Source organism: Polypterus senegalus, chromosome 2, assembly GCF_016835505.1.
Source record: "Polypterus senegalus isolate Bchr_013 chromosome 2, ASM1683550v1, whole genome shotgun sequence".
NCBI lineage: Eukaryota > Metazoa > Chordata > Cladistia > Polypteriformes > Polypteridae > Polypterus > Polypterus senegalus.
This window is the reverse complement of record NC_053155.1, coordinates 269,705,520-269,730,890: the sequence shown is the minus strand read 5'-3', so window position 1 is coordinate 269,730,890 and position 25,371 is coordinate 269,705,520. Positions and strand designations below refer to the sequence as shown.

The 25,371-nt window shown below is 38.2% G+C and overlaps 1 protein-coding gene across 1 annotated transcript in view; it reads left to right on the top strand.

Annotated features, from left to right (window-relative positions):
* The window catches only part of sh3kbp1 (SH3-domain kinase binding protein 1), a 338,963-nt gene that overhangs the window by 175,515 nt on the left and 138,077 nt on the right, over positions 1 to 25,371 (top strand). The window contains 1 exon segment of the mRNA XM_039745542.1: positions 9,116 to 9,318. Within this exon segment, the coding sequence (XP_039601476.1) occupies positions 9,116 to 9,318 (203 nt within the window).

The following is a 25,371-nucleotide window of genomic DNA, read 5'->3' as shown; positions in this document are numbered from 1 at the left end:
CAACAACAACATTTATTTATATAGCACATTTTCATACAAACAGTAGCTCAAAGTGCTTTACATAATAAAGAATAGAAAAATAAAAGACACAATAAGAAAACAAAATAAATCAACATTAATTAACATCAAATAAGAGTAAGGTTCAATGGCCAGGGGGGACAGAAAAAAAACTCCAGACGGCTGGAGAAAAATAAAATCTGTTGGGATTCCAGACCATGAGACCACCCAGTCCCCTCTGGGCATTCTACCTAACATAAATGAAACAGTCCTCTTTGGATTTAGGGTTCTCACGGAAGGGCTTGATGAAGATGGTCACGTAGAGTTCTGCCTTTTAATCATTCCATCATTGTTGGAGCATCATGAAGCTTTGAGTAGGTGGAGGTGGCGCAGGCCACCACCACAAAGAAACCGGAAAAAGAAACAGAAAAGAGAGTAGGGGTCAGTACGGAACACACCCTGTGACATCACTGATATTCAGGGCATCCTCTAGAAGCCTCTTGCCACCATTAACTGAGACTGGCAGTGTATGAGTGAACCATGTTATCAAGGCCCATTTCACAGGTGTCAGTGAATTAGTAGTCTCAATGATTTGGGATTTATCTGGAGTGCACATGACTACTTTCCATGACTATACAGCACAATTAGCTTCTAAGAAAGGCTGTCAACTGTATGTTGTGTTGAAAGTTTTTGTTGTCTGTAGTTCCACCGATTTAATCTGCCAATCCTCATCTGTGTTGTGTCACATTATTGCAGTATAGTTTTTTGCTTTTAATGCAGTCTAAAAATCAGTTGGTCCACACAGTTTTTCCTTGCTAGTGCTGCCAGTATGGTGGGTTTTTGCAGTCAGACCTTCAAAGTGGCATTCTTATTTTGCGGTAATGCATTGTAAATATGCAGTTTTCCTGTTTCAGTGTAGCATTACAGATATTTCAGCAAAATTTATCATACTTTCAACTGAAACACTTTTAATCTGAGCCTTGTTGAATAGGCATCATTTTTATTGAACCCAGAGTAAGTCTTTATCAGGTATTATAGTGCAATAAGGCAATTAAATGTCCTTAATGTACATTTAAATTAATAACATTATTGTTAAGATTTTTTGGTTTAAAACTTTAAAGTAAGTTAATCATACAAAGTTATGTGTTGACATCTCTAGTTTGAGAGTTTAAGACAACAGGAAGTATGTCTACAGACTGATTTTAAAAGTTGAGATGCAGATAATTTCTTTGGCACTAATGTAGCTCAGCTGTATGACCAACATAAGACTGAAAATACATTTGTGTGCATCATTTTCCCCATAATTACAGATTAAGAAAATACAATTGTTGAGTACAATATGTATAAAAGAGACCTGCAGATAGTCCTTAATGTGGAGATATTTGAGCAAGGCAGTTTTCCAAACTCATTGATTTCCATGCACATTATTTTTAATGGCTCTTGATTGTGCATCATTTGCATCGGGAGAGCTGCTGTGGTTCACAGTTAAATGTATTTTCCTAATTGTCCAATTTTACTTTAATTTATATTGTTAGTGTATTCTTTGCACTTATAAAGTTTGACTACTAAAAAGATAACACTGCAGTAGTCATTGTCATGCATGAGACAGTTATACAAGATAAAATGAAGTGTTTGCATTAAGAGAAATGTGTTTAATTTAGTTTGTCACTTACAGATTTAAAGACATTTAAGTCTAACATGTAACAAAATATTCAGATAATATTCTTGGAGCTTGCAAAAAGCCATGATTCATTAAAATATCAGCAGATTTTTCAATCATATGTTTATGCTAGATCTCTTATATTTATATTAAAAAAAAAAAAAAAGTGTTTTGACTCCAGTTCAAGTGCTGTCCTCTCCAGAAAGCTGCGCCCAGTGTATTTACTATGTGTCAGCATTATAAATGTCATGGTGCGAGCCTTTGACATCTGTTGTGATCTTTATTTGTGTTTCATTTTTGATGAGCCATGCTGCAACCTGTTTTGGTTTTCAGGACCGGTCTCACACACACACACTGTACGGATGGAATTAATGTTAAATGCCCTTCAACCACTTTATTATAAAGAAAGCTGTTATTTAAGCATCAGAATGCATATTTTGCAAAGTGAAAGAAAATTGGCATTTAATGAGCTGAATGTGTGTTAAATCTCCAGCCAGTTTCATCCCTTGTTAGCATTTTATATTAAAGATTGAAACTCCACTGTCATCAGCTTCTAGTTGTTACTTCTTTCAGCTCAGGAAAATCCAATACATGTGTTTCAAAGCTGTCTTTAAAATGCATGTATAGAGTAATCAGCCTAACTCTGCTATACTACACATCATGCAACATTCTTAAGCTCACTTAATCCAGTTCAGGGATGGCATAAAGTACCAATTTCCACATTGCTACAAACTGTTTGAAACACCTTAGAACAGTCTAGCACTTAACAACATAAGGAAATATTTAGAACCTTCAGACAATACCAGTAAGGAGCTTCTCACTCTCATGCAAGAACCCAGCCCTTTAAAATATGTTGTTTATATATTTTTTCAGGTTTTGGATGTTGTCTTCTTTGCTTCCAATCTTTTCATCTGCTTTCTGATGTCCTTTAATTTTTATATCATGGAAGAGACAATCCCATGGTAAGGATGGGATTGAATTCTATTTACTGCTAAACCTTTACTAAACTAAAAGAATAATATATTTTTATGATGTTTATTTGGAACATAGATTCAGAGATGAAGATAAACACATCAGTCTGAGGTGTTTCATACAACCATAATGTCACATTTCGTATATCATGATAAATGTAATGAATGGGCCATCATGCTGACTAGAATGGAGAGTGCTCCCTGACTTGGCTGGGAGGCCATGGGCGATGCAGACAAATGTGTATCCCAGCTGGGATGGTTTCTACTCCCTTACCCAGTTGGGAGGAAGATACAATGAATGTACGAAGGAAGACTGCCTCCCAAGAATAACAGTCACTTTCCCATATGCTAGGTGGAGTGCTCAGATTTAGGCACCTGCAAGGCTGCATGCAAACTGTAGTTCCTGAAGGGTAGCCTTGTTGGCTTCCCCAGGTGCCATTATGAGGTACTGGCAGGAGAGGATTTCTGTATTTTATGGCTGGTTAGCCTCTCCAGGGAGTGGTTCCTTGGTGCAAAGTTCTGGAACCAGAAGCACTCACCAGTCAAGCATAAAAGTAGCTGATCCATCTTACTCAGGCAAGTCAGAGTCGGGAGAGACGGAGGGCACATCTTGTCTGTTCAGAAGAGAGAAGTAAAGAATTTCGATTGGGTCTATGTTTTCTGTTGTCTGTCTTAAATATATTTTGTTAAATGTAAAAATATTTATTTACACCCAGAACTTGTGTGCGTGAATTTGTGTCTGAGGTTTTGGGGCTCTATTACAATAAATGTATATACTTTTGAGCTTCTTCAAGACAAGATGCTAGTTACTGTTGTTGGCTTTTTGTATGCATATTACTGGCAATGAAATTGAAAAGATACAGCATGAACTTGAGGAACAGAAATGGTGCAACATTCAGTAGCTAAAACTCCTTCATGGTTTTCATTTATAATTCATTACTAATATGGAGCCTTAGCAATATAGCACAGTTAAATGGCAAGTCATAAAAATTGGTCTTACAATCTTGTAGCAGTTACCAGGATTCTGTTCTTTTGTCTTCAAAGGAGTTAAATGTTTTAATTCAACAATTTTTCACTTCGAAGTAAGACTGCTATAAATTTAGCCTTAAAAGAAAGAACCACCTGTAACCATTTGTGTCAGCTTAGGCAGAAGTAAATGTAAAGAAACAGTAGATGTGATTATTTATTGTGCCACAACTTCATGAGAAAAGGTTGAAGAAAATCCAAAACTATCACATGCACTTATAGATTTGAAAAGGCCTGCAATTGAATTTCAAGGGATGCCTGGTGTCTAAGGAGATCAAATCCAGAAAAACTGGTGCAATTCTTAGAAATGATGCACGTGCAAGTAGGTCTACATCAGGGTATGGCTTTAATGACATTCTTGTTTGTCAGAGTGGTGGATGAGCTTAGTATGGGTGTCTATGAAGGTGAATTCCTGGATGACCTTGTGATTATGGCATAGCAGAGAAGGAATTGCAGAGAACGGTGACTGAGTCACCATGTGCCGAGTCTGAAGGTTGAAAATGAGAGTTATGGTTGGAAGCAGAGGAGGAGGCAAAATATTATTAATACAAGATAGAGAGGTTTAGACCTGAAGAAGATAGAGCTTAAATATAACCCAGTTATGTCACAAGAAAGGGGTTACACAGTGGAAATAGGAGAGAGAGAATTAGGGCAGCATGTAAAAAATCCTGGGAGGCATTCAGGGTGGTAGGTGATTAAGGATGACAAAGGAAGTAAAGATAAAGATGCTTTTAACAGTAATATGGCCAGAGATGTGGGCAGTCAGGAAAAGAGAGGAAGGGGAACTTGAAAGAACTATAATAAGAATGCTGAGGTGGGCTTTGGGTGTCTCACTAAGAAAATAGATTGAGCAATGAGGAGGTTAGGAGACAGGCAGGACTGGTGAAGATCAGTAAGAAAATTAAAGTAGCTGGACTGAAGTGGTAGATACGTGTGGTAAGGAGAAATGAAGAGGAGATGGTTTAGAGATTCAGGAGACCTTCGGTTACAGGGAAAAGGTCAAGACAGAGATAGAGGCTCAGATCAGTGGAGAGGAGGGCATGGAGGATACCTTTAAATAACTTTAAACTGGATACCTAGTTGTTATACTAACAATCAGTATATGAATTTAAAAATTGATAAAGCATGAGAGAAGGTAATGGGATATAATAAATCTAAGACAGAGGTTATTTAATACATTGTGGCAAAGACTGTAAGCTACAATACCAAAGAAGCTCATTACCCATGTGGTTTTAAATACTTTGTCAGAAATTTGTCAATGATCTGGCTTAGAGGTAGTTAAAGCATAATTAATTTTTTTTTTTCATTTGAAGGGCTAGTTGTATATGTTCTGTTTTGTTATTTTAGAAAGTTGAATTGTCACCATTCCATTTCTGACTAGAATCGGTTTTGACAGTGGGCCAAAATACCAAATTCATTAGAAAATAGTTTTGTTTGTGTTACACATACGTATTTTTTTTTAAATAAGAACATAAATTGGATGCATAACATGTAACAGTGTAGCTCAGACTTGTCAGGTGTCGGTGTGAGCCTTTGAAAAGCCGTACAGAGTGTTTAATGGAGAGACTGGATAATTGCTTGTTAAAGTGCAACTGCAACCAGTACAGCCATTCCCCAGTGATACTCCGTGGGTCATTAATGAAAGCTCCTGGACCCACAAAGCATAAAAAGAGTCTGAGTAGGAAGAGAGAGAGGCTCAGAAAAAGAAGAAGAATTAAAGAGACAAAGGGAGAGAAATCAATAACGGTGCTTGTGAAGGGACAAACTGGAGGATAGGGAGTGTGAGCTGGTGTGTTTTACAGGAGACAAGGCAGTTGGAAGGCCTCTACTGAGAAGCAATGGTCCAGGGGCAGGACACTCCTGTTCAGTGTTGAGAGAACAATAGCGGCTGATGGCTTTACAGATCGTCCTACAGATGCCTGGGATGGTGGTGGGATGATGGAGTCCAGGCTTTAGGTGTCTTGGCAATAACTGGCTGAGGTAGCTAAGGCGAAAGTTGAGTATTTGTTGATCGCACTTGTTGGTGTCTCAGCCCTGCTTTTTGGGTGATTCTGTGAGACAAGTGAGAGGCTCACAGGCGGATAAGAAAGGAGCCCTATTTTATCTCCTTGGTTTTATTCTTGATTTTAACATTGTTTTTGGATTTATTAATTTAATAATTTTATCTCACACCAAGAGTACTTGTTTTTACAGATTATTTATTGGATAATATATTTACTGACTGCACTGCACTATTTATTGGACACTGCTTTGTTGTAATAAAATGAACATGCACTTTTGCAGTTACCTAGTTTTGAGTTCTCATTGCAGTAACCCATCTCAGCACATGACTATCAATGTCCTGGGAAACAGGTAATGTCAACGCGGTGAGCACCTGGGGCATTACTATGAGACTAATATAATGACTATTCTGATCAAGTAAAGTGCTGTTCTGCTCATTTTACAGGATGTATTTATATCTCTGGATTTCAGTTAGTAGGGGCAAGTATTGCCCCTTTTAAAAATAAAAAAGCATACCCTGATTGCAAGCAGAGTTCAACTTATTGACCTCTCTAAGAGGAACTTTGTTTGGAATGCAAACATGGAAATTAACAAAACTTGTAGATAGAAATAAATTCACCAAACATAAAGAAATATTTTCCTTAAATATTTTACATGTTTATACACATCCAAAAGCTATAAATGTGAAGATCTTAACTTGGACTTTTTAGATAAAATATAAATACCACAGGTTGACTCATCCAGCTGGATAGGCTTCCTGAAATAAATATTGTAAAAAATTAGTCCTTCCGTATATGATTAGCACAGGAGACCCCAAAGCAGCTATATGGGCTGCAGTCCTTGGTCAGACCATGGAAAGCAATTATTGATTGGGCTCAAAGAAGTTCTGGCAGAACATCAGGTGACTCAGAAAGAGAAAGCATGGCTTCACCCAGACTACTGTCAGCGAGGGTGGAGAAGTACTGTCCCTGATGTTGTCTGGTGGTGGAAGAAACACTTTGAGAAGTTTCTGAACCAGATGGGTTCACTCTCTGTGGAGGAGGCAGAGCCAGAAGTTGATGGGAGATCAATACTCATTTCCTTGAGGGAAGTCACTGAGGTAGTTAAGCAACTCCAAAATGGCGTGACCCTGGTGATTGAAGAGATTCTCCCAGAAATGCTGATGGTTCTGGACATTGTTGGACTGTCATGGCTGACACGCCTGTTCAGTGTTGCATGGTCATCGGGAGCTATGTCTCTGGAATGGCAAACCGGGGTGGTGGTCCCCATTTTTAAAAGGGGAGCAGAGGGTTATGCGACATCTATCAGTGATCACACTCCTCAGCCTCCCTCTAAAAGCTTATGCCAGGATACTGGAAAGGAGACTCCGCCCAGCTGTTGAAGTTCAGATCCAGGAGGAGCAATGTGGATTCTGTACAGGCTGTGGAATGGTGGACCAGCTCGTTACCCTCATGAGGATTCAGGAGGTGCATGTCAGTAAGCCCAATTGGTCTACATGTGTTTTGTTGACTTAGAGAAGACGTATGACTGTGTTCCTTGAGGGTTGCAGTGGAAGTTGCTGGAAGAGTATGGGTTCCCAGCACCCCTAATAAGGGCTATTTGGTCCCTGTATAATCACAGTGAGAGCTGTGTCCACATACTTGGAAAAATATCTGCACTGTTTTTAGTGTGTATAGCACTCCACCAGGGCTGTGTTTTGTCTATTTGGAGAGGGGAGGGAGTCCAGTTCAGTGACCTTAGAATCGCATCACTGATTTTCACAGATGATATAGTCCTACTGGCTTCATTGGGCTGTGAACTCCCAGCACATATTGGAATGGTTTGCATCCGGGTATAAAGCAGCAGGTATGAGGATCAGCACCTCCTTGTCTGAGGTCATGGTCCTCAGTAGTAAGTACTAAAATCAATATAATAAATAATAATAATAAATATAATAATATATAATAAAAATAATAATAATAAAGTAGCTCCAAGCATTATCCGGGCAATTGTATAGCTGTGTCTTCTCCTCTCACCTTTAGGCATGCCTAGTAATAATAGCATCTCGTAAGAAACGTGATACGTGCAGTGATGTTGAGGAGCCTCTCATCAGCAGTGATGACAAAGTGAATTTGTCTTCAGTCAGTGAAATTGAAAAGGACAGTTGAACCAAAAGTGCGTCTGATGAATCTGAAAGTGACACTCACTCAGTACTTACATCATTACTATACTTTTTATACTTCTGACTGCATACTTTTAGTGTTTTGCACGTTTTACAGCAAAAAATAGAAATTCTAATTTTTCAGCCAAAAAAGACAATGCTTTTTATCTTTTTTTCTTGAGAAAAAAATGTCACGCTAATGCTTGTTGTTCCACAGATAGTTTGCAAGAACTGACCATGTTTAATAATTTCTGTTAATAAACAACCTAAGAAATCCCATCTTTGTTACTATATGTAATAGTATACTAATGCAAAGTCTTTAAGTCTTCTTGCAAGACAACAATCTGGCTCCATCAATATTCGGATCAGTATCTATATCGGCAATACTGGACTCCGTATCACCCGGTTTCAGATTGAAAAGAAAATTAGCAGTATTGCCGATTACTACTTTACAGTGCTTGTTACCATTGGCTTTCTGCTGAATACTAAATCCAGTCCTCCGTTTGTTGCATCCATGGGTCATTACAATGCTTATGATTTTAGAAAATTAATAAAGTGAAAAAATGACAGACTTTCTGCAACTCAAAGGAAATGTGATTAAATTCTCACATGTAGGAAAAGGATCCTGCTACTAATTAGATTGGACAAGCAGGTTTATTGTCCATTTATATTTAAGAAATGGCTTAGGGAATTTGGAATTTTAAAGAGTCATTGTCCCTTTTCATAGACAGGTTTGAATGCCCCAGTAATTCTTTCAGTCATCTTGTTGGTAGCTTTGTGCCCCTGATAGGTTTATACTTGCAAACTGTAGCCAGACAAAAATCAATGCAAAGTCTAAACTCTGACTATTAACAAAAAAAATGGCACTTCATCTTTAACAGGATTACCAGAAACAACTCTGATATTCAGGCCTGTGGGTAGAGTCATCTACGCCAAAGACACCAAGCAGCTAAAGGAAAGTAAAGAAACTTTTGTGACTAAGCAGGTAGTTTAGTGGAGAGAAGATGGAGCCTTGGTATCCTATGCTGTAAGATATGAGTTGGGATATATCTGCAGATATTACTCTAAACCATTGATAATTTATGTTGCAGTCATTATTCATGACGCGCAAGATGGACACTTGATATATATGTTAATGATGTTGCATTTTTCATTTCCAGATGTGTTTATGCATTTATACTCTACATATTATATCTATATGTACAGTATATTTTATCATGAATTGAATCACTCTTGATAAGGAAGTTAATGGTTTCTTGTCTTAAAGAAAAAATATTTATCATTTTTCTAATTTTCTTTTTTGCCCTTAATTTATTACAGCTACTAAAGACAGCACAGGGTCAGAAAGTGATGGTGGTGATTCTGGCAGCACAAAATCAGATGGGGGAAGTGTTTCTTCTAATGCAGAAATCCAGCCTAAGAAGATCAAAGGAATTGGTTTTGGGGATATTTTTAAAGATAAACCCATTAAACTGAGACCAAGGTCTATTGATATCGACACTGAGCTCATCTCTCCTGAGAAAGTAAGTTAAGTTTTATTAGCCAGTACACTGGAAATTGCATTTACCCTTATTCACTCGGTGACAAATTCAAATAAATAAGAAATTACATTCACAAAAACACCAACTAACAAAAATGACTGAAATAGCAATACATTACATAGCAACGTATAGAAAAGTGTAACAGCAGCCAAGTTTACCAGCTTTTTCCAATACATTCCACTTTAAGGTGAAAGATTTTTTTTTTAAACCTGCTTCTTAGGGCTTTCAGAATGAAGTCTAAAGCTTTGAAGCCTTGCTTCCTTATTTGCAGAGCGAGCAATCCTTGTTTTAACTCCTTAGTGCAAGACAGAACTAAAATATACAAAATAACTGGGAGCCACACATAAAATTTCACCAGGAGATGGCACAATTTCCCCATCACTACTTTACAGTGCTTACTACCATCAGGCTTTCTGCTGAGTACTAAATCCATTCCTCCGTTTGTTGCATCCACAGGTCATTATAATGCTTATTATAATTTTATGAAATTAATAAAGTGAAAAAAATGACAGACTTTTGGTGACTTGAAGGAAATGTGATTAAATTCTCACACATAGGAAAAGTTTGGATCCTCCTGCTAATTAGATTGGGCAGGTAGTTTTACTGCCCATTTATATTTAAGAAATGGCTTAGTGACTTTGGAATTGTACAGAGCATGTATACTCTACAGACTGTATCTGTATTCACAGTATATTTTATCATGAAATGAATCAGTCTTAAAGGAAGTTAATTGTTTCTTGTCTTAAGGAAAATATATTTATATTTTTTCTGATTTTCCTTTTTGCACTTAATTTATTGCAGCTACTAAAGACAGCACAAGGTCAGAAAGTGATGGTGGTGATTATGGCAGCACAAAATCATAAGAATAAGAATTATCAAAATTAAAAGAAATAAACATTTGAAATACATCAGTCTGTGTGTAATGAATGAATCTAATATACAAGTTTCACTTTTTGAATGGAATTACTGAAATAAATACATTTTTGTTATGATATTCTAATTTTATGACCAGCACCTGTAAATATTTAATAAGGCTAAAACCAAGATCAAACATGACTGTTAACTTTTTGATTTTGAGACATTATTATAAAACAATAAGGGCTCTGTGGTCAGAGATTTACCTAGAAGTATATTTTTAGATATATAGCATCATTGAGATATTAAAATGGTTCAGTGTTAAATATTTTCAGTCACAGATCAGAAAATATGTGTGTCATAGTGTCCAATTCCTGCCAAGGTCACTTTTTTGTCCCTCAAAGTGGGACATTGAGGTGCATATGGAGAAACTGTCATGGTAGGATAACTTTGAATGGAATACACATTTTAGTACCTAGGATGACTCAAAATAATGTATTTGTATTTTGGTAAGCTGACAGATGACAGTGAAAATAAATCTATCTTTTGAGGACATTGTCAAAAACATAGCACTGCAGATCTTTCCACGAAGTGGAAATGGCTTCCATATTTAAACATTTAGTCAAGTAATGACATAATGCTGGATAGCATGGTGGCAGTGTGGTAAATTCTGACCCGCTGGAACCCTAAATTATTAAGTGGGTTTGAGAATATTAAGTTACATTTTCAGATGTTGCTGGTGTAAAAAAAAAAAAAAACACCTGCACCCACCATTACAGTGCAGCAGTGGAACAACAACATGAGTATCATTGAATCTTCCTGTCAAAATCCTGGCTTCAAACTATTAGAAAGTTCGTATTATAACGTAGCAAATTATGCAGAAGGTGTCTAACCGCTGGTTATCTTTTAAATAAATCATACCGTTCTGTGTTGGCTGCTCTCTTTCACATGTAAAATATGTGATTTGCACTTGTATAGCACCAAGACGAGGAATGCCTCAAAACTTAGTGAATCTGCTTTTATCACAGATGTCACCCTTTTCAAGCCACATACAGTGACAAACTCATTACCATTGGATATCTGAGTGTCACCCTTTCTAATGATATATAGTTGTTTATAATGCATGTCACAGCTCATTTTTACACACTATTACGCACAAAGTTCAGTTTTGACTTTACAGAGAGTGACACATTTGATGAAGGACATGATGATATGCTTGAACTTTAGCGGTTCAAGCACCATGGTAAATTACCATATCCTGATGCTGTCTATTGCACTTTGTCTCTTTTGGTTTACTTAGCAGTGCCCTTTTAATTTCAGCTTAAGAGTACAGGCAGTGTTTTTTAGCATGCCTGTCAGTTCTTTTACATTTTACTTGTGCCTCTCAAAGTTTCATGTGGAAAAAATGTGCTTTAGCTAATATCTTATTCACAGTTTAAATCCCCATAAACAAATAGGAGTTGACTGCATTATATGATATTATTTAATCTTGTTTTTAATTGCATTTACCCCCTAAAACACAAGGAAATAAGAAACAAGCATGATTAAAATTTGAAAGTCAAAGTCTTGGTCTTTTTGGAATTCAAGTGGGATAATGAAATGAGTGCTTGGTGAAGCAAGTACAATTAGAAATGAGAGAAAACGTTTGCACAGCTCTGTTATCCCTTTGAAGGATGTGGCGATGGTGAGGTTGGGGTGGCTTATACCATGAACTAATCTCATATGCTTGTGATCCAGCGACTGCCTCCTGCGATTAAAAAGTGGCTGAGAAACACTGCTAGAGGTGTTGTTATTGGTATGCCTAGCTGTGTGCTCCGAGCTTCCTGTTTCCTGCCCTGTGGCCAGGGCTGCCTGCAAAGGCATTATCCCCACCCCAGTAACCCAGCAATGGAAGAAGCTGGTATGAACATTCATGCATGTACTTAGGCTATTCTAGACATGAATTGCAAGTAAAAGAAACAACAACAAGAACATATAAAAAAATAAAAATGCCTTAAACACCTGTGGGGCAACTGCAACAAATGTCAGGAGAATATGGGTGAATTGCAGCACAAAAACCCAATTATAGTGTACAAAGTGTAAGGTTTCACTGTGTCTAGTGGTAAGCAGAAATTGTTTCAAGGACTGGCATTAAAAATAATTTTGAAAGTAAAGGATTGGATGAGTACATAATTATAAGTATATAGTAAAAAAAATTGTTGCTTCTGAGTGATATGTACTGTTTGTGTGCATATGTATATTTTTTTTTCTAAAAAGCTATAACTGCAAACTGCAGTAATTGTTTTGAGATTGTCTAAGTGCAAGAAACTAAATGTTTCGATAAAGTGGCACAATGCTACTAAACAGGGGGTACCTTGTGCCAAACAATATAACTTTACAATGCTATGCAATATGACTTGTAAACTTTGTACAATGGTAGGCAACAGATTGGGGCTGAAAATAAACTTGATTCTAGTTTTATGCACCCCATAAAATGTCTTGGTTATGTTCTGTAAAATGCAGTTTCTTTGGAGAGAAATCCCTAAAGCATCACATATCTTTGTGTTTTATTTTGTTGACATTGATGTAAACAAAGGGTTTTAATCATAAATACTTACTTTAAAAAATTAGAAGTGTTGTATGTGCTACTTTGTTCCATAAGCAGAGTAATAGCTGTTTATTTTTGGGTATGTAATTTAGGTGCAGTGATGCCAAAAACCCTGCAGTGCATAAAGGGTTAAACGCACTCTCTAGACAACTTGAAACGGGTTGAAGAACATTGGAAATATTTCCATTCACCTCAAATTGATGGCTGAGACTTACCCAGTATGCAGTGACTCTTGAGTGTTTTTGGGGAATGAGCAGTACACACGGCCTAAGGTTAGTTGATGTGCTCTTTAATGACAGTGACTCCGGATATCAAATCAAAGCTCGTTATTACTGAGCCATAGTATTGACATTTATTACAGTTACTTGGCTTTCTAAAAAATGCACATCTAAAAAAGGGGCTGAATTGTATTTGTTTTTGTTGGGTTTTCTTCATTTTAAACTGTATTTTATTTAATAGCTTTACAAATGTTCAAATTATAATGTGGAGGAAGTAGTTTTCTGAGAATTTTTTTGTAGTTAGTTCTGGTTCATTTGTTACTCCTGTATTTTCATTCCATCATCTCTTACTGAGAAAGCAATAAATGAGGGAAGCAAGACTTGTGTAAAATACAGGACATCACTTTATGGTTTTTGAACACCATACTCGGAACTTGTTACATTTTCATGTTCTGTCAGCGTGCCACATGTCTGAAGAAGGGGAAATTGCTTCTCAGAGTGTGGCCCATCCAGTTTTGTAACAGTATTTGCAAAAGGGCAGGTTGCAACAAAGCACAAGGAACCAAAAACTGTATGAATACCATTTTCAAGAAAATTAGTGGCATAAAGTCCATAATTCTCTCTAAACCTCATGTAGACCTAAGTAACCTGGTTTTACCATCAGTTGTCAGTTATAAGCTGGTTATCATTGAAGCTTTAAAGAGCCATGTATCATACATTAAAGACTGTGTAAGCTAAATACATAAAATGACTATGTATAAAGTAAGAGATCATCGAATGCAAAATGTATAGTATCCTTTGTTGCCAGTGACCATCAACATGCTGAACTTGTTCAGTTAAAGGCAAGGTCTCACTGGGGTGAACACGTGGCCTACTGTACTGAACACACTAACTGAAGCAGAACTTGCTGCACACAGAACAGTCCACCGCATGACCTGTGACAGAGTCAAGCCAGTTTGATTTAATTGTGACAAATCAGAGACTGCTGTTACCAAGTTGCTGGGGATATCACACTACACAGCCGGAAGGCTTGCATCTTACTCTTTAAATTAAGACTGCCACTGAAAATCCCTGTCAAGTATTGTGACACCTTTAACACACTCTCACGGAAACATTTTAAAATTCATGCCAGATTATCTTATTTATTTTTTCATTCATATTAATTTTTTACACAAAATGTTAGAAGTTGTTTTAAGCTTTAAAGCAGGATGTAGGCTCTTTATCCACTCTTTGGAAGTTTGAGGCACATTTAGACCACAACAATGTGTACTTCAGTGCTGCATTGATTGAAAAGGGTTAATGCGTTGGGCCAAGTGTTTTGAATGTTTTAATAACTCCTTCCTGCACCAGAGAATCTAGAATGTAATTTATTCTGTAGTTGTCCACTCCCCCTTTAGCCAGACCCAAATTCTCTTGTGCAGTGCAAAACTGTGCTTGTTTGGCCAAAATTGCACCCTTTCATATAGGGAAACAATGGAACACACTTTCTGGAAAAGTATACACAAGTTTTCACTTAAAACTTCATTTAACGAAATTAAAACTGTATAAAAAACAATGGCTGCCTATCAAAATTATACTTTGTACTGTATATTAATTAAAGCCTACTGAATAATTACTGAATAGGGTGTTACGTGATCATCAGAATGACCCCAGTATTCAAGCCAAGTAACGATGACTTTAAAGACATTAAAATCATAATTGGTTAAAACTCGATGTAAATGCATCATAAAGACCTACAGTAACAGTTTAAATTTGAATTTGTAGAGATGTGAATTTTATGTGTTTACACTGAGAAGTGTTTGCTTAACCCTACTATTATCCTAGCATTTCCACCCATCTGTTATCTTGGGCGGGTCGGTGCCGACCCGTGTCCTAAATCAGCCTCCCTCAACCCTCAAACATTTTTTTATCATCCAGTTTGTTTCCTTACCTCTTGGTTACCTTGTTAGGCTTCCTTATCCATGAAAAGATTTTAAAATTTGGTTTTAAAATTTTTGGTGTGGCCCTCTGAAGATGAGACGTATGATGTCAATAAAACGGCCCAGTCCAAAAAAATTGGTAAAATAAACCTCAGGAGAATTATACAAATAAATCAAAGGTTTATATGTTACCTGACTATTACTGAGGGGTATTAGAACACAACTGTAAAAAAAAAATTACAATTTTTTATTTTAATAATATTACTATCAATATCAATATTATTAATATTAGTAACATCTGTGGTGTTAGGGTCGGTTTTGACCCATATATATTTACTTCAAGAAGAAGGCAAAAAAAGTATTTTTTCCAAAAGTTGAACTTTAATTCAATCACAAAGACAAAGCCAAACAAGTAAGACAAAATAAAATACAAAATAAATTACAAAATGTAGATCAAACAAACAATCAAACCAATAGAATTAGTAGTACGGTGGTAGGGTGGTAGCTCTCCAGGAGCAGGATTGCTACTGTATGTTTACACTATGTGCAAGTAGGACAGTAAGTGACATTTTTAGTGTGCTCTTTGCAAATATATTTCTTGCATTTGGCACACATGGAATTGGTTTTTCTGTCCTTGCTGCTTGGGCAGACCTGACAGCTTTCTTTTGGAATCCGGCAGCCTCTCTGGGTCTGGGTCTGGGTCTGGGTCTGTGGCTGTGGCAGGGCTGGCTGTGGCAGGGCTGGCTAAAGGGAAGGATGCTGGTGCTGAAGCTCTTCGTCTTCCTACTGACGTGGACGGAGTGCTTGCCGTGGTCTGCAGCTCTCTGACCACAGCTGCAGTGGCTGGGTCTCGGGGGACCCGTTCCCTTTTTTCAATGTGTCCCTTTATAAGAGAATCCCCTAGTTCTTGGAGAAACATTCTTCGCCTTTGATTCTTCCCTGCATTACACCCTTGGTGGATTTGGGTCCACAACACAAATCCGTTGTAGGCTGGCCATCTCCTGGTCATGCACTGGCATGTATAGGTGGCAGTCAGCTTGTCCAGGTTGTCCACCCCTCCTTTGTTTTTATTGTAATCCAAAATAATGATGGGCTTTTTCTCTTTTGCTGATGACACAGCAGTGTCCTTGTGGAGTGTGGACATGAGTATCACACTCCGGTTTTTTTTTGGACAATATGACACAATAGTGGTTGTGTCTGTAAAGGCAAATTTTGAAGACAGTGGTGCCCTGTTCTTCAAATTCACAATTTCAGCGGGCAGCTCAGGTGTATTTTTTTTGATAGTGCCCACCATGGTGAGCTTTCGCCTCAGAAGTTCCTGTCCAAGATCAAAACTTGTAAAAAAATTGTCACATGTAATATTGTGTCCGCGCAGTCCAGTTGTCAAGTCGAGGACTACACGTCTTCCCTGGTTCCTCTCAGGGATGCCACTTTCAGGTTTTCCTGTGTAAATTTGCATGTTCCAAGCATAGCTTGTTCTTGCATCACAGGCTGCCCAGATTTTTATCCCGTATTTGGCTGGCTTATTGGGCATGTATTGCGGAAAGGGCATCTTCCCCGGAAAGGCACAAGACGCTCGTCTATGGTAACCTCTGGCCCTGGATTGAACATCAAAGGCAGGCGCTGCACCCATCTCTCCCAGACATCCCTTATGGGAGCAAGCTTGTCACGTCTTGCTCTCATGTCTCGTTGTCAAACCTGAGGACTCTCGAGATCATGTGGAAGCTCTTCAGTGACATCGTGGCCAAAAATATTTCTGCCTGTTGCTGTGTCCCAGAGACTGGCTGTGGCCTCATTGCTGGATCGGTATACTCCAGCAAGAAGAAGAATTCCAATATAAGCATCCAGGAATTCTTCATCAAAGTCAATCCATGTGTCTCCGTAGACTTTTTGTCCTTCTAGGTTTGTCATGTCAAGTATTATTTTTTCAGCGATGATGGCATGAACTGTTCAAAACTTGTTTTGATGTCACTTATCCTTGTTATGGCAAACCTTGTGACCCCAGGAGTCATTCTGATGATATTTTCAGCAGCTGCCCTGCCAGTTGTCCTGCGAGTCTCGTCAGGTGGTACTAACCTCCAGGAGATGCTGCCATTCTTGGACTGTAGTACTTCAGCTGGTGGGGAAACTGCTTCAGAGGTGATCTCCTCCTCAGACTCTGTGTCTGTGTCTTCTGACTGACACTCCACAATGTCTTCCTCCTCTGAGTCCACCTCATCAGTGTCGCTGTCACTCACTCTGTAACTTGTCCTTCAGCTAGGATATGATCCAGAGCTTGGAGTGCTGTGAATCTGGCCATTTTTACCTCTGCAAATTAGATGCTTTCTCTCCAGTCACAATCACCAAACTGAACTGGTCTGGGTCTGTTTTGTCTGGGCTGTCTCTGTTTTTACTCGGGAGGTGTGAAGAGATAAGCCCCTGACTACAGCTCGGGGATGGGAGAGGCCTGCTACCTGACAGAGTTGTGTGGGGGTAAATTGGGGCCAGAGTGAGCTGAGAGTGTGTTTATACTGTAACTTAAGTTTGGCCAGTATTTATTGTTTTATGATCTCTTATTGTACCCTGGGTTGAAAAGGGGCCGACCAAGTGGTGAAGACCACAGGCTAGTGAATTTATTCTGAGTTGTTAGAGACCCAAATTAATTTACCTGTGCTTTTTTTTTTCATATAGTTTCAGAAAAATGGAGCCTTTCAGTAACAAATGGAAAAACCTTGATTAAAACAGTAAACAAAATGTATGTGGTACTTTTATGCATTTAAAACTTGAAAACGGGTTGGTACCGACCCTAGGGTAATAACACTGAGAAGTGTTTGCTTAATTTTACTGAGCATTTCAGAGATGCAATGAAGTTAAAGGGTAACAAATGCAGCTCTTTCCTGAGCATAAATAAATTGAATACGAGAGAGAGAAAATCATTTCTAGGTTAATATTGAAATGACAACTTTAGAATGACTTGTAAAGTTAACTGGAAGGATGGTGAAGACATTTGAGATCACCACTCAGATTGATTTAATTCTTGTTATGATTCTTTTGAAATTACTGCATTTTAGATTAGCTACATGGTGCAAAAAGCTATTGGATCTGTTTGGAAGAAAAGTGTTGACATTCTGCCTCGTATTATAATCAACACTAGAATTACCAGAGCCTGTGAAAAAATTCATAGATCCGTCCCACCTTAAATCGTTCTGCACCTCTCCATCAGCGTCTTTTGTCCTTTAAATGTGTTGACAAGCAGCAAGCAGCCTGCTATCACATCCCCCCCACTGGCGCACAGTTTTCTCAGCTTAAGTCTGTTTACCTGCGTGTCAGTTACTTGGAGTTGTACAGAGTGAGAAGTCAAGCAAAATGACACCTCTTATAAATACTATATCGTTATTTGGAACACATGCATTTCATGTGTATTCCGTGTCTACCACAATCTATGTATTAAAACAGAAACATTTTTCATGTTTTAGTAATAATTGACAAAATATAGACATGATGTGTATAATGTGTTACGCCTGATTTCCAAACATCAAATAAACACTTTCACAAAAGGTACAAATATAACAGAACAAGTGCACTTCTATTCAAGAATATAACTGCAGAAAAAGAACCCGCGTTAGGGTGCAACATTGACACGCATTTACTATGACTGCTTCGGTGGCGCAACGGTATCAACTGTTGACTGGTAATCAAAACTTCATGGGTTCGATCCCAGACGAGTCCGTTTTTGAGATGTGAGCTGCTCTTATTCTTACTATTTTAGAATAAAAACATAAATTTGATTTCAGTCTGTAACAGCCGGTGTAAATATACGATACTCGTAAAGGTTAACTTTGTTTTTTTTTTTATTCAGTTTTATTCTCTGTCACATTCATGATCCTACTCCCATAACCCCTGCACCCAACTCCCCCATCTGACACTGCTGTTTTCACATAAAGATGTGCTATAGCTCTGCACTCTACTTGTGACTTTACGCTGTAGGAAGTAAGTAAATAAACCAAGGTAAATAAGTAAATAGCATTCGATCTTGCCCTTATATACAAAGTACAGCAATGGTAAAAGTGCGAGAATGCAGTTAAATGGTACGAGAATGCAGGTAAACTTTTTTTGGGGGCACATGTACTGTCCAGATCTAAACACTAGTGTGGAAGAGTCTATAGCTGCAGGTGGAAGCTGAATTTGAATTCTTTAGTATTTTTAGAAGGAAAAAGATGAATTTTTAAGTACAGTAATCCCTCGCTATATCGCGCTTCGACTTTCGCGGCTTCACTCTATGGCGGATTTTAAATGTAAGCACATCTAAATATATATCACGGATTTTTCGCTGGTTTGACGATTTCTGCGGACAATGGGTCTTTTAATTTATGGTACATGCTTCCTCAGTTTGTTTGCCCAGTTGATTTCATACAAGGGACGCTATTGGCAGATGGCTTAGAAGCTACCCAATCAGAGCATGTATTACATATTTACTAAAACTCCTCAATGATATAAGATATGCTTCCCGCGGTGCTTGATTGTTTGCTTCTCTCTATCTTTCTCACTCTCTCTGCCTGACGGAGGGGGTGTGAGCAGAGGGGCTGTTTGCACAGAGGACACTGACGCTCCTTTACAAAATGCAGCTTTATCGGTGGTGCTTCTGTATACTTAAAAGCACGTATTGATTTTTTGATTGTTTGCTTTTCTTAGCGAGCGTTCTCTCTGACATTCTCTGCTCCTGACGGCGCTCCTTTGAAGATAAGATATGTTTGCATTCTTTTAATTGTGAGAAAGAACTGTCATCTCTGTCTTGTAATGGAGCATAGTTTAAACGTTTGACTACAGGGTGTTATTTCATGTCTAGAGGGCTCTAATAATGTTAACAGTGTAGGAGAGTTTATAAGGGCTTAAAATATATAAAAATAACCATACAAACATATGGTTTCTACTTCGCGGATTTTCACCTATCGCGGGGGGGTCTGGAACGCAACCCCCGCGATCGAGGAGGGATTACTGTATATCAATTTATATTCATTTTCTATTTTTATATATTATTTAGTGGTGTTCCATGCAGAAAGCAGGTTTAACTCTTTTAGGGCTGATGTTGACTTTTGTGAAAAGGAGGAGTTGACGATGGTAATCAACTATAAACTTTGCCCAAACAAACCGTTATCTTTTAGTTGGACTTTAGTTGCTAGAAGGAAAGTTAGCTTCATTGGGTTGACTGATGTTTCCTGCGCTTGTGTGAGTAGTAAGGTGCAAACAAGAGCAAAAATGGCACTGACGTAATGTCGAGAGATCAAAGCGAATGTGTAAAACAAAATACTCCGTGGACAAAGTTTTGCCTATTATCTCTGAACTGGACTATGACTTGCCGGACTCCGGTTTTGAAACAAGAATGTGAGGTTCCAGCTTCAGCTGACTGGTCCCCAGCTAATTGTGTAGCTGACACGCCTACGGCAATGTTGGCCAAGAGGACTGCCACTTATCAATGGTAAGAGGTAGAAACCAGATTGCAATGCACTGCGACTGTGTCCACTGCTGCCACCCCAGCCATGCAAAGACAGCCTGGCAGCAAGTCTGCCACGCATTCTTGACAAACTGGCAGCCGCAGCATGTAGCAACAGACGTTTCATGTTGATTTCTGTGTGAAACCATTGCTTTTCACAAACTGTTTTTTTTCGAAAAAAATATAAAGCCCAAGCAGGTGTAGATAAAACCCTGTCATATGATGAGAGATGAGGAGCTCACCAAGGAAAGCAGGTCCTCAGAAAGATTTCTTCAATGACAGAGCTCTAAGTTAACATATTGAAAGGGAATAGTCATGTTTATTTGTTTTTAAAAAAATTGTGGTATGAAATGATGCAGCCATTTTTGTATAAATCACCAAAAAAAAATAGTGGAAGAACTCTAAAGCCCAAGAATCAATACAGCAGCTGTGCAGTGCTCTGTGATTGGCAGCGGACAGTAAACATTGTTAAATTGGTATCGATAAATGCTAATTTGTTAATTATTACTTCACTTGTTTTGCCGTGCACAATATATGTTCTGCCACGGTTAAATTCTTCAACAAGAGCACAACAGCAAAGAAACATGGAAAATAAGATTTAGTAAAAATAAATAGTAATAATTTTAAATTAATAAGTCATTACTTGTCACCCAAGAACTCTGTAGAAAGACATTTCAAAGACAAATCATTAAAACAAATGTACTAATCCACTTTTACGCCATATGTGGTACCTTGACCGTAAACATTTACTCAAGTAGTTTTTTTTTTTTGAAAGAGAGAGAAAAGACAATTTCCACTGGAATGGTTTTGTTGTGGAACTCAAATTTCATCCCTATGATTAAAACCATGTGAATGAAGTTGTTCTGTCAAAAAAAAAAAAAATCCCTTGCCTCTCATGACCACCCTTTTTTAATTGGGGGAGGATCACATTTTCACAGCAGGTATCTTATCCTATAAAACTCCATCTCCTGTATATTACACAAAGAGTTGATTGTGGCAGATTAAAACAATCAAACTGTGAACACTGTGTAGTTAAAATGCTACACAGTGTCTTTAATAAGCCTGTCAGACAGTCTTGTATAGTACGTTCATAGCTACTGTGCGCCCCTCCATCCCTTCCACCAGTGGGGACATTCATTTCAACAGCTGGGCGTTTGTTGTTTAAATTCTTTTCTGTTTACAAAATGAACACTGGACAGCTACTCAACTGAACTAAATCTATTTAAAAAGACACTAGGAAGTCTTTTGTCACTTTTTTGTCTACAGTACCATTTTGTCCTATCCACTGGATATTATTGCTCCAGTTGGAGCAGAGCTGTAAAAATGCGTGCCTCCTGCCTGCTTCTTACAGAATGAATGCTGGACATTCAAAATTCTTCAAATTGTATTTTAAAAGGTTGTAGAAAGTCTTCATTATCACTTTGTTTTCTACTGTGGCCTTCTGTCTCGTCGACTCGGGGGTACTCATTTCTGTGGATATGTCAGAGTTTTAGAAATGCATGCTCCCTGCCTTCTTTGAGTTTGCCTCAGACTGTACCAGCTATTGACAGTTATGTTCTCACAATCAATTGGATGTCAGACAGACCATTAAGGAATGGAAAGTTGCAATAATGTCTGCAGTACTCTGAGCTAGAATCACATGCTCAACATAAAAATGTCGTGCCCAGGATAAACACACAGATGACAGACTGAAAACTAAAAAGCAGGTAAAGTCAGCGAATAGAGCCACTGCAGGCGTTACATTTAGAATATCCAGCTTAAAGGCTAATGTCTCACCAACTTTAGAGATAACCTTCAATTGCATGTTGAGAGTGAAGTGGAGAGTACAGTCAAGGACCTGGAATGTCAGTTTGAAAATGTGAGAGGTAATACACAGCAAAGAAGCTCTCAAGGGTCTGAGATCATTTGTTACTTCTCAGTCTTCTATCATGATTCATGACCAGATGAATTGACTACTTTTGGGGAAAAATGAAACTGACACTTTAAATGGTACCAAGAAATTTTATTGAAGAACCACACATAAATCCCAAAGAAGACTGAATGGCACACTTCAGAAGCCCCCAAACCCCATGTTCTCTCAGCAGTTCTAATAAGGTAACACCAGGTACACTTTCTTCAAGTCCATAAAACATGTTTAAAGAGTGAGAATAGATTTCCATAACTACTCAAGTATCTGTAGATGTAAACCATTTCTGCAATGGTGCAATAATTCCAAGAAGGCAATTTATTTAAGTGCATGTGCACAGCAACTTTTAATGTTTTTGGTCAGCAACTTGAAGTCAAATTAAACCAATTTTTTACGTTGCTGGTACCAAATTTAAATGCACCGCATTTCAATATTGTCATTGGAATGTCCTTTTACCTGCACAGGCTTCTCCCATGGGGCGTGACTGCGATATTAAAGAACGCACATTCATATATGGAGCCTGGAGTTTGCATTGTAAGGCCCAGTGTACCTAGTTAGTAGTTCGCTTCACACATGAGCTCTGGTGTCACTCCAGCCAGTGAAAATAAAACATTTTTTCTTACAGTATTAAACACATACAATAAAATAAAAGTTCTTGTGAAACTGTTATAATTAGGAGTTTCAGGACACACAAGTCCCAAAAAGTTGCAAAAGCACTTCTAATAATGTCCACTGAAAGGGGATATACTACCAAAACCCCAGCTAGATACAAACACACACACTTCCAAAAAGAAACAAAGAAACATCGTAGAGCAAGATGAAAATACTGTCCCAGTACAGTCATCCAGAAACATAGTCAAAAGAAGAGCATGAAGGTCAAAAATGAAAGAATTAAAATTAATAAAATTAAGAACAGAAAAGGTGCAAAATCTCAAACTCCCAGAGCGCCTTCACAATGAACCACATGGAACTATAGGAGAATCTCCAGATTTATAGAGCAGAGATCAGTTCTTCACAGTGATTGGCAGGTGGTCCCACCTCTTGGGGGAACCACCCACAAAACACATGGAATGGAAGTTCACTTACATAGACACAATCAGAAATAACCAATAATGCAAACAATTAAAAAAAGTAACATGAACATAAATAAAAGAAACAAAAATTAGCAAAACTGACCTGGAAACATTGGCTGAAATGCAAAAGCAATTTTGTCCCTTATTGTAATTCTGTTTTTATTTATTTTCTATTGAAGTATTTCATTAATATTAATGTTAAAAAAAATTGGGAGTGTGCTCCCCTTGACTTTCTTGTACACTGAGATAGTGGAAAAGGTCATCAAAACCACTTCCAGTTGTGCAATATTTCTCAGTTATAATATCTTTTTGTTTCTCATCACAACTAATTGATAATATCGATACACAATCATTATTCTCTATTTATAATCAAACTTTATATTAAAATATTTTCATACTTAGGGAGGTTGAAAATGGCGGTGGAATTTTTCATGATTACATCTGCATTGCATAGATTACGTGCAAAGTAAAAAGAGTTATAGTTGCCTAAAAACATAGAAAAAGTGTTAGTATTATATATTTGTTGCAATAAATTGCTATAGGTAAAACTGCATCCAACTCTGGTGATACTGCATGGTGAAGTGAAGATGGTGCCGACTGGTGTGGCTGGCTGTCTGCACGTCTCTCTAGTCTGTTTTTTTTTTTTTGCTTTTATGTTTTAGTTTATCCCAACGGTCACTATCCTGTGATCATGAGTCTTTACTAAACATATTTTCTAGCCTGCTTTCCTCTCAATTTTCATCTCCTGATTGGACTTTTTGTGAACCTCCACCTTTGTTTTATTCATCTCCTGACTTCTTCACCGGGACGCCGCTGTTGACATGTATCAGTGAGCTGAATGCTCCTCAGAGATGCAAAGGCACCCGCCTCCGTCGTGGGAAAAGAGCCGGAATTGCTGTTAAACAACGCCGACTCAAGTCCCAGAGATTTGATTCCCGATGCCTGCGAGTCGTCAATGACCCATCTTCTGCTCAGGACTCCATCACTGTTTCATGGGCGCTGGACACCGGATTTAATTTCTCTATTTCAAGACAGCATTACTTTTCCTCGGTCTGCAATTGAGTAGCAAACACTGCTAATCTCCGCACGCTCACCCATGCTCGTCCTGCAACGAGCTCTTCTACTTCTATCAAGGTTGCTCTCCTGAACGTGAGATCAGTGTCTAATAAAACTTTTATTCTGTAAGACTTTATTACCTCAAATAATCTGGATTTCTTCTTCATCACTGAGACTTGGATTTTAAATGGTGACTCTTCATGTTTTACTGAATTGGTTCCATCAGGTTATTCTTTTTTAAACTCTCCTCGTTTTACTCGTCGTGAGGGGAGCATTGCCACTGTTTTTAAAAGTATGCTCTTGTGTTGGAGCCTTACAAGGGGTCCGTTTAGCAGCTTTGAACTTCAACTTTTCGAAGTGTGCCACTCCACTTCTCTGGTGTTTGCCGTGGTTTATAGACCTCCTGTAATTAATGATACTTTAATTTCTGAATTCTCTGATCTCCTGGCTGATATCACCCCCTTGCATGACAAAGTATTTATTGTTTGTGATTTTAACATTCACGTTTGCTATCAATCGAAACCTTTGGTCAATGACTTTTTATCACTATTGGACTCATTTGATTTTATACAGCATATTGTAGCGACCCGTGGTCGAGTCTTGAAGTTTTTAAAGCCGATCTCTGCCGTGCACCTCTCCCAAACTGTCGGCTAGCGGATTGCCAGCGTTATGCACTCAGCTGTACCCAGCTCTTTAAGTAACGAGCACTCGTGTCCCATACACCGCACGACTACGAGTGTCACCGGCAGCACGCAGCTGTACCCAGCTTCTTAAGTAGCGAGCACTCGTGTCCCATACACGCGCGACTCAGTGTCTCGGCATTAATTGCTTAGATGAAATCTTAGCAATGAATACAGCTCTGTCCTGTTGTATCTCTTTATTCACAGATAGCCAGTAAACAAAGCTCGACATTATTGCACGGCCATTGTCAAGGTCATGCACGAAGACACA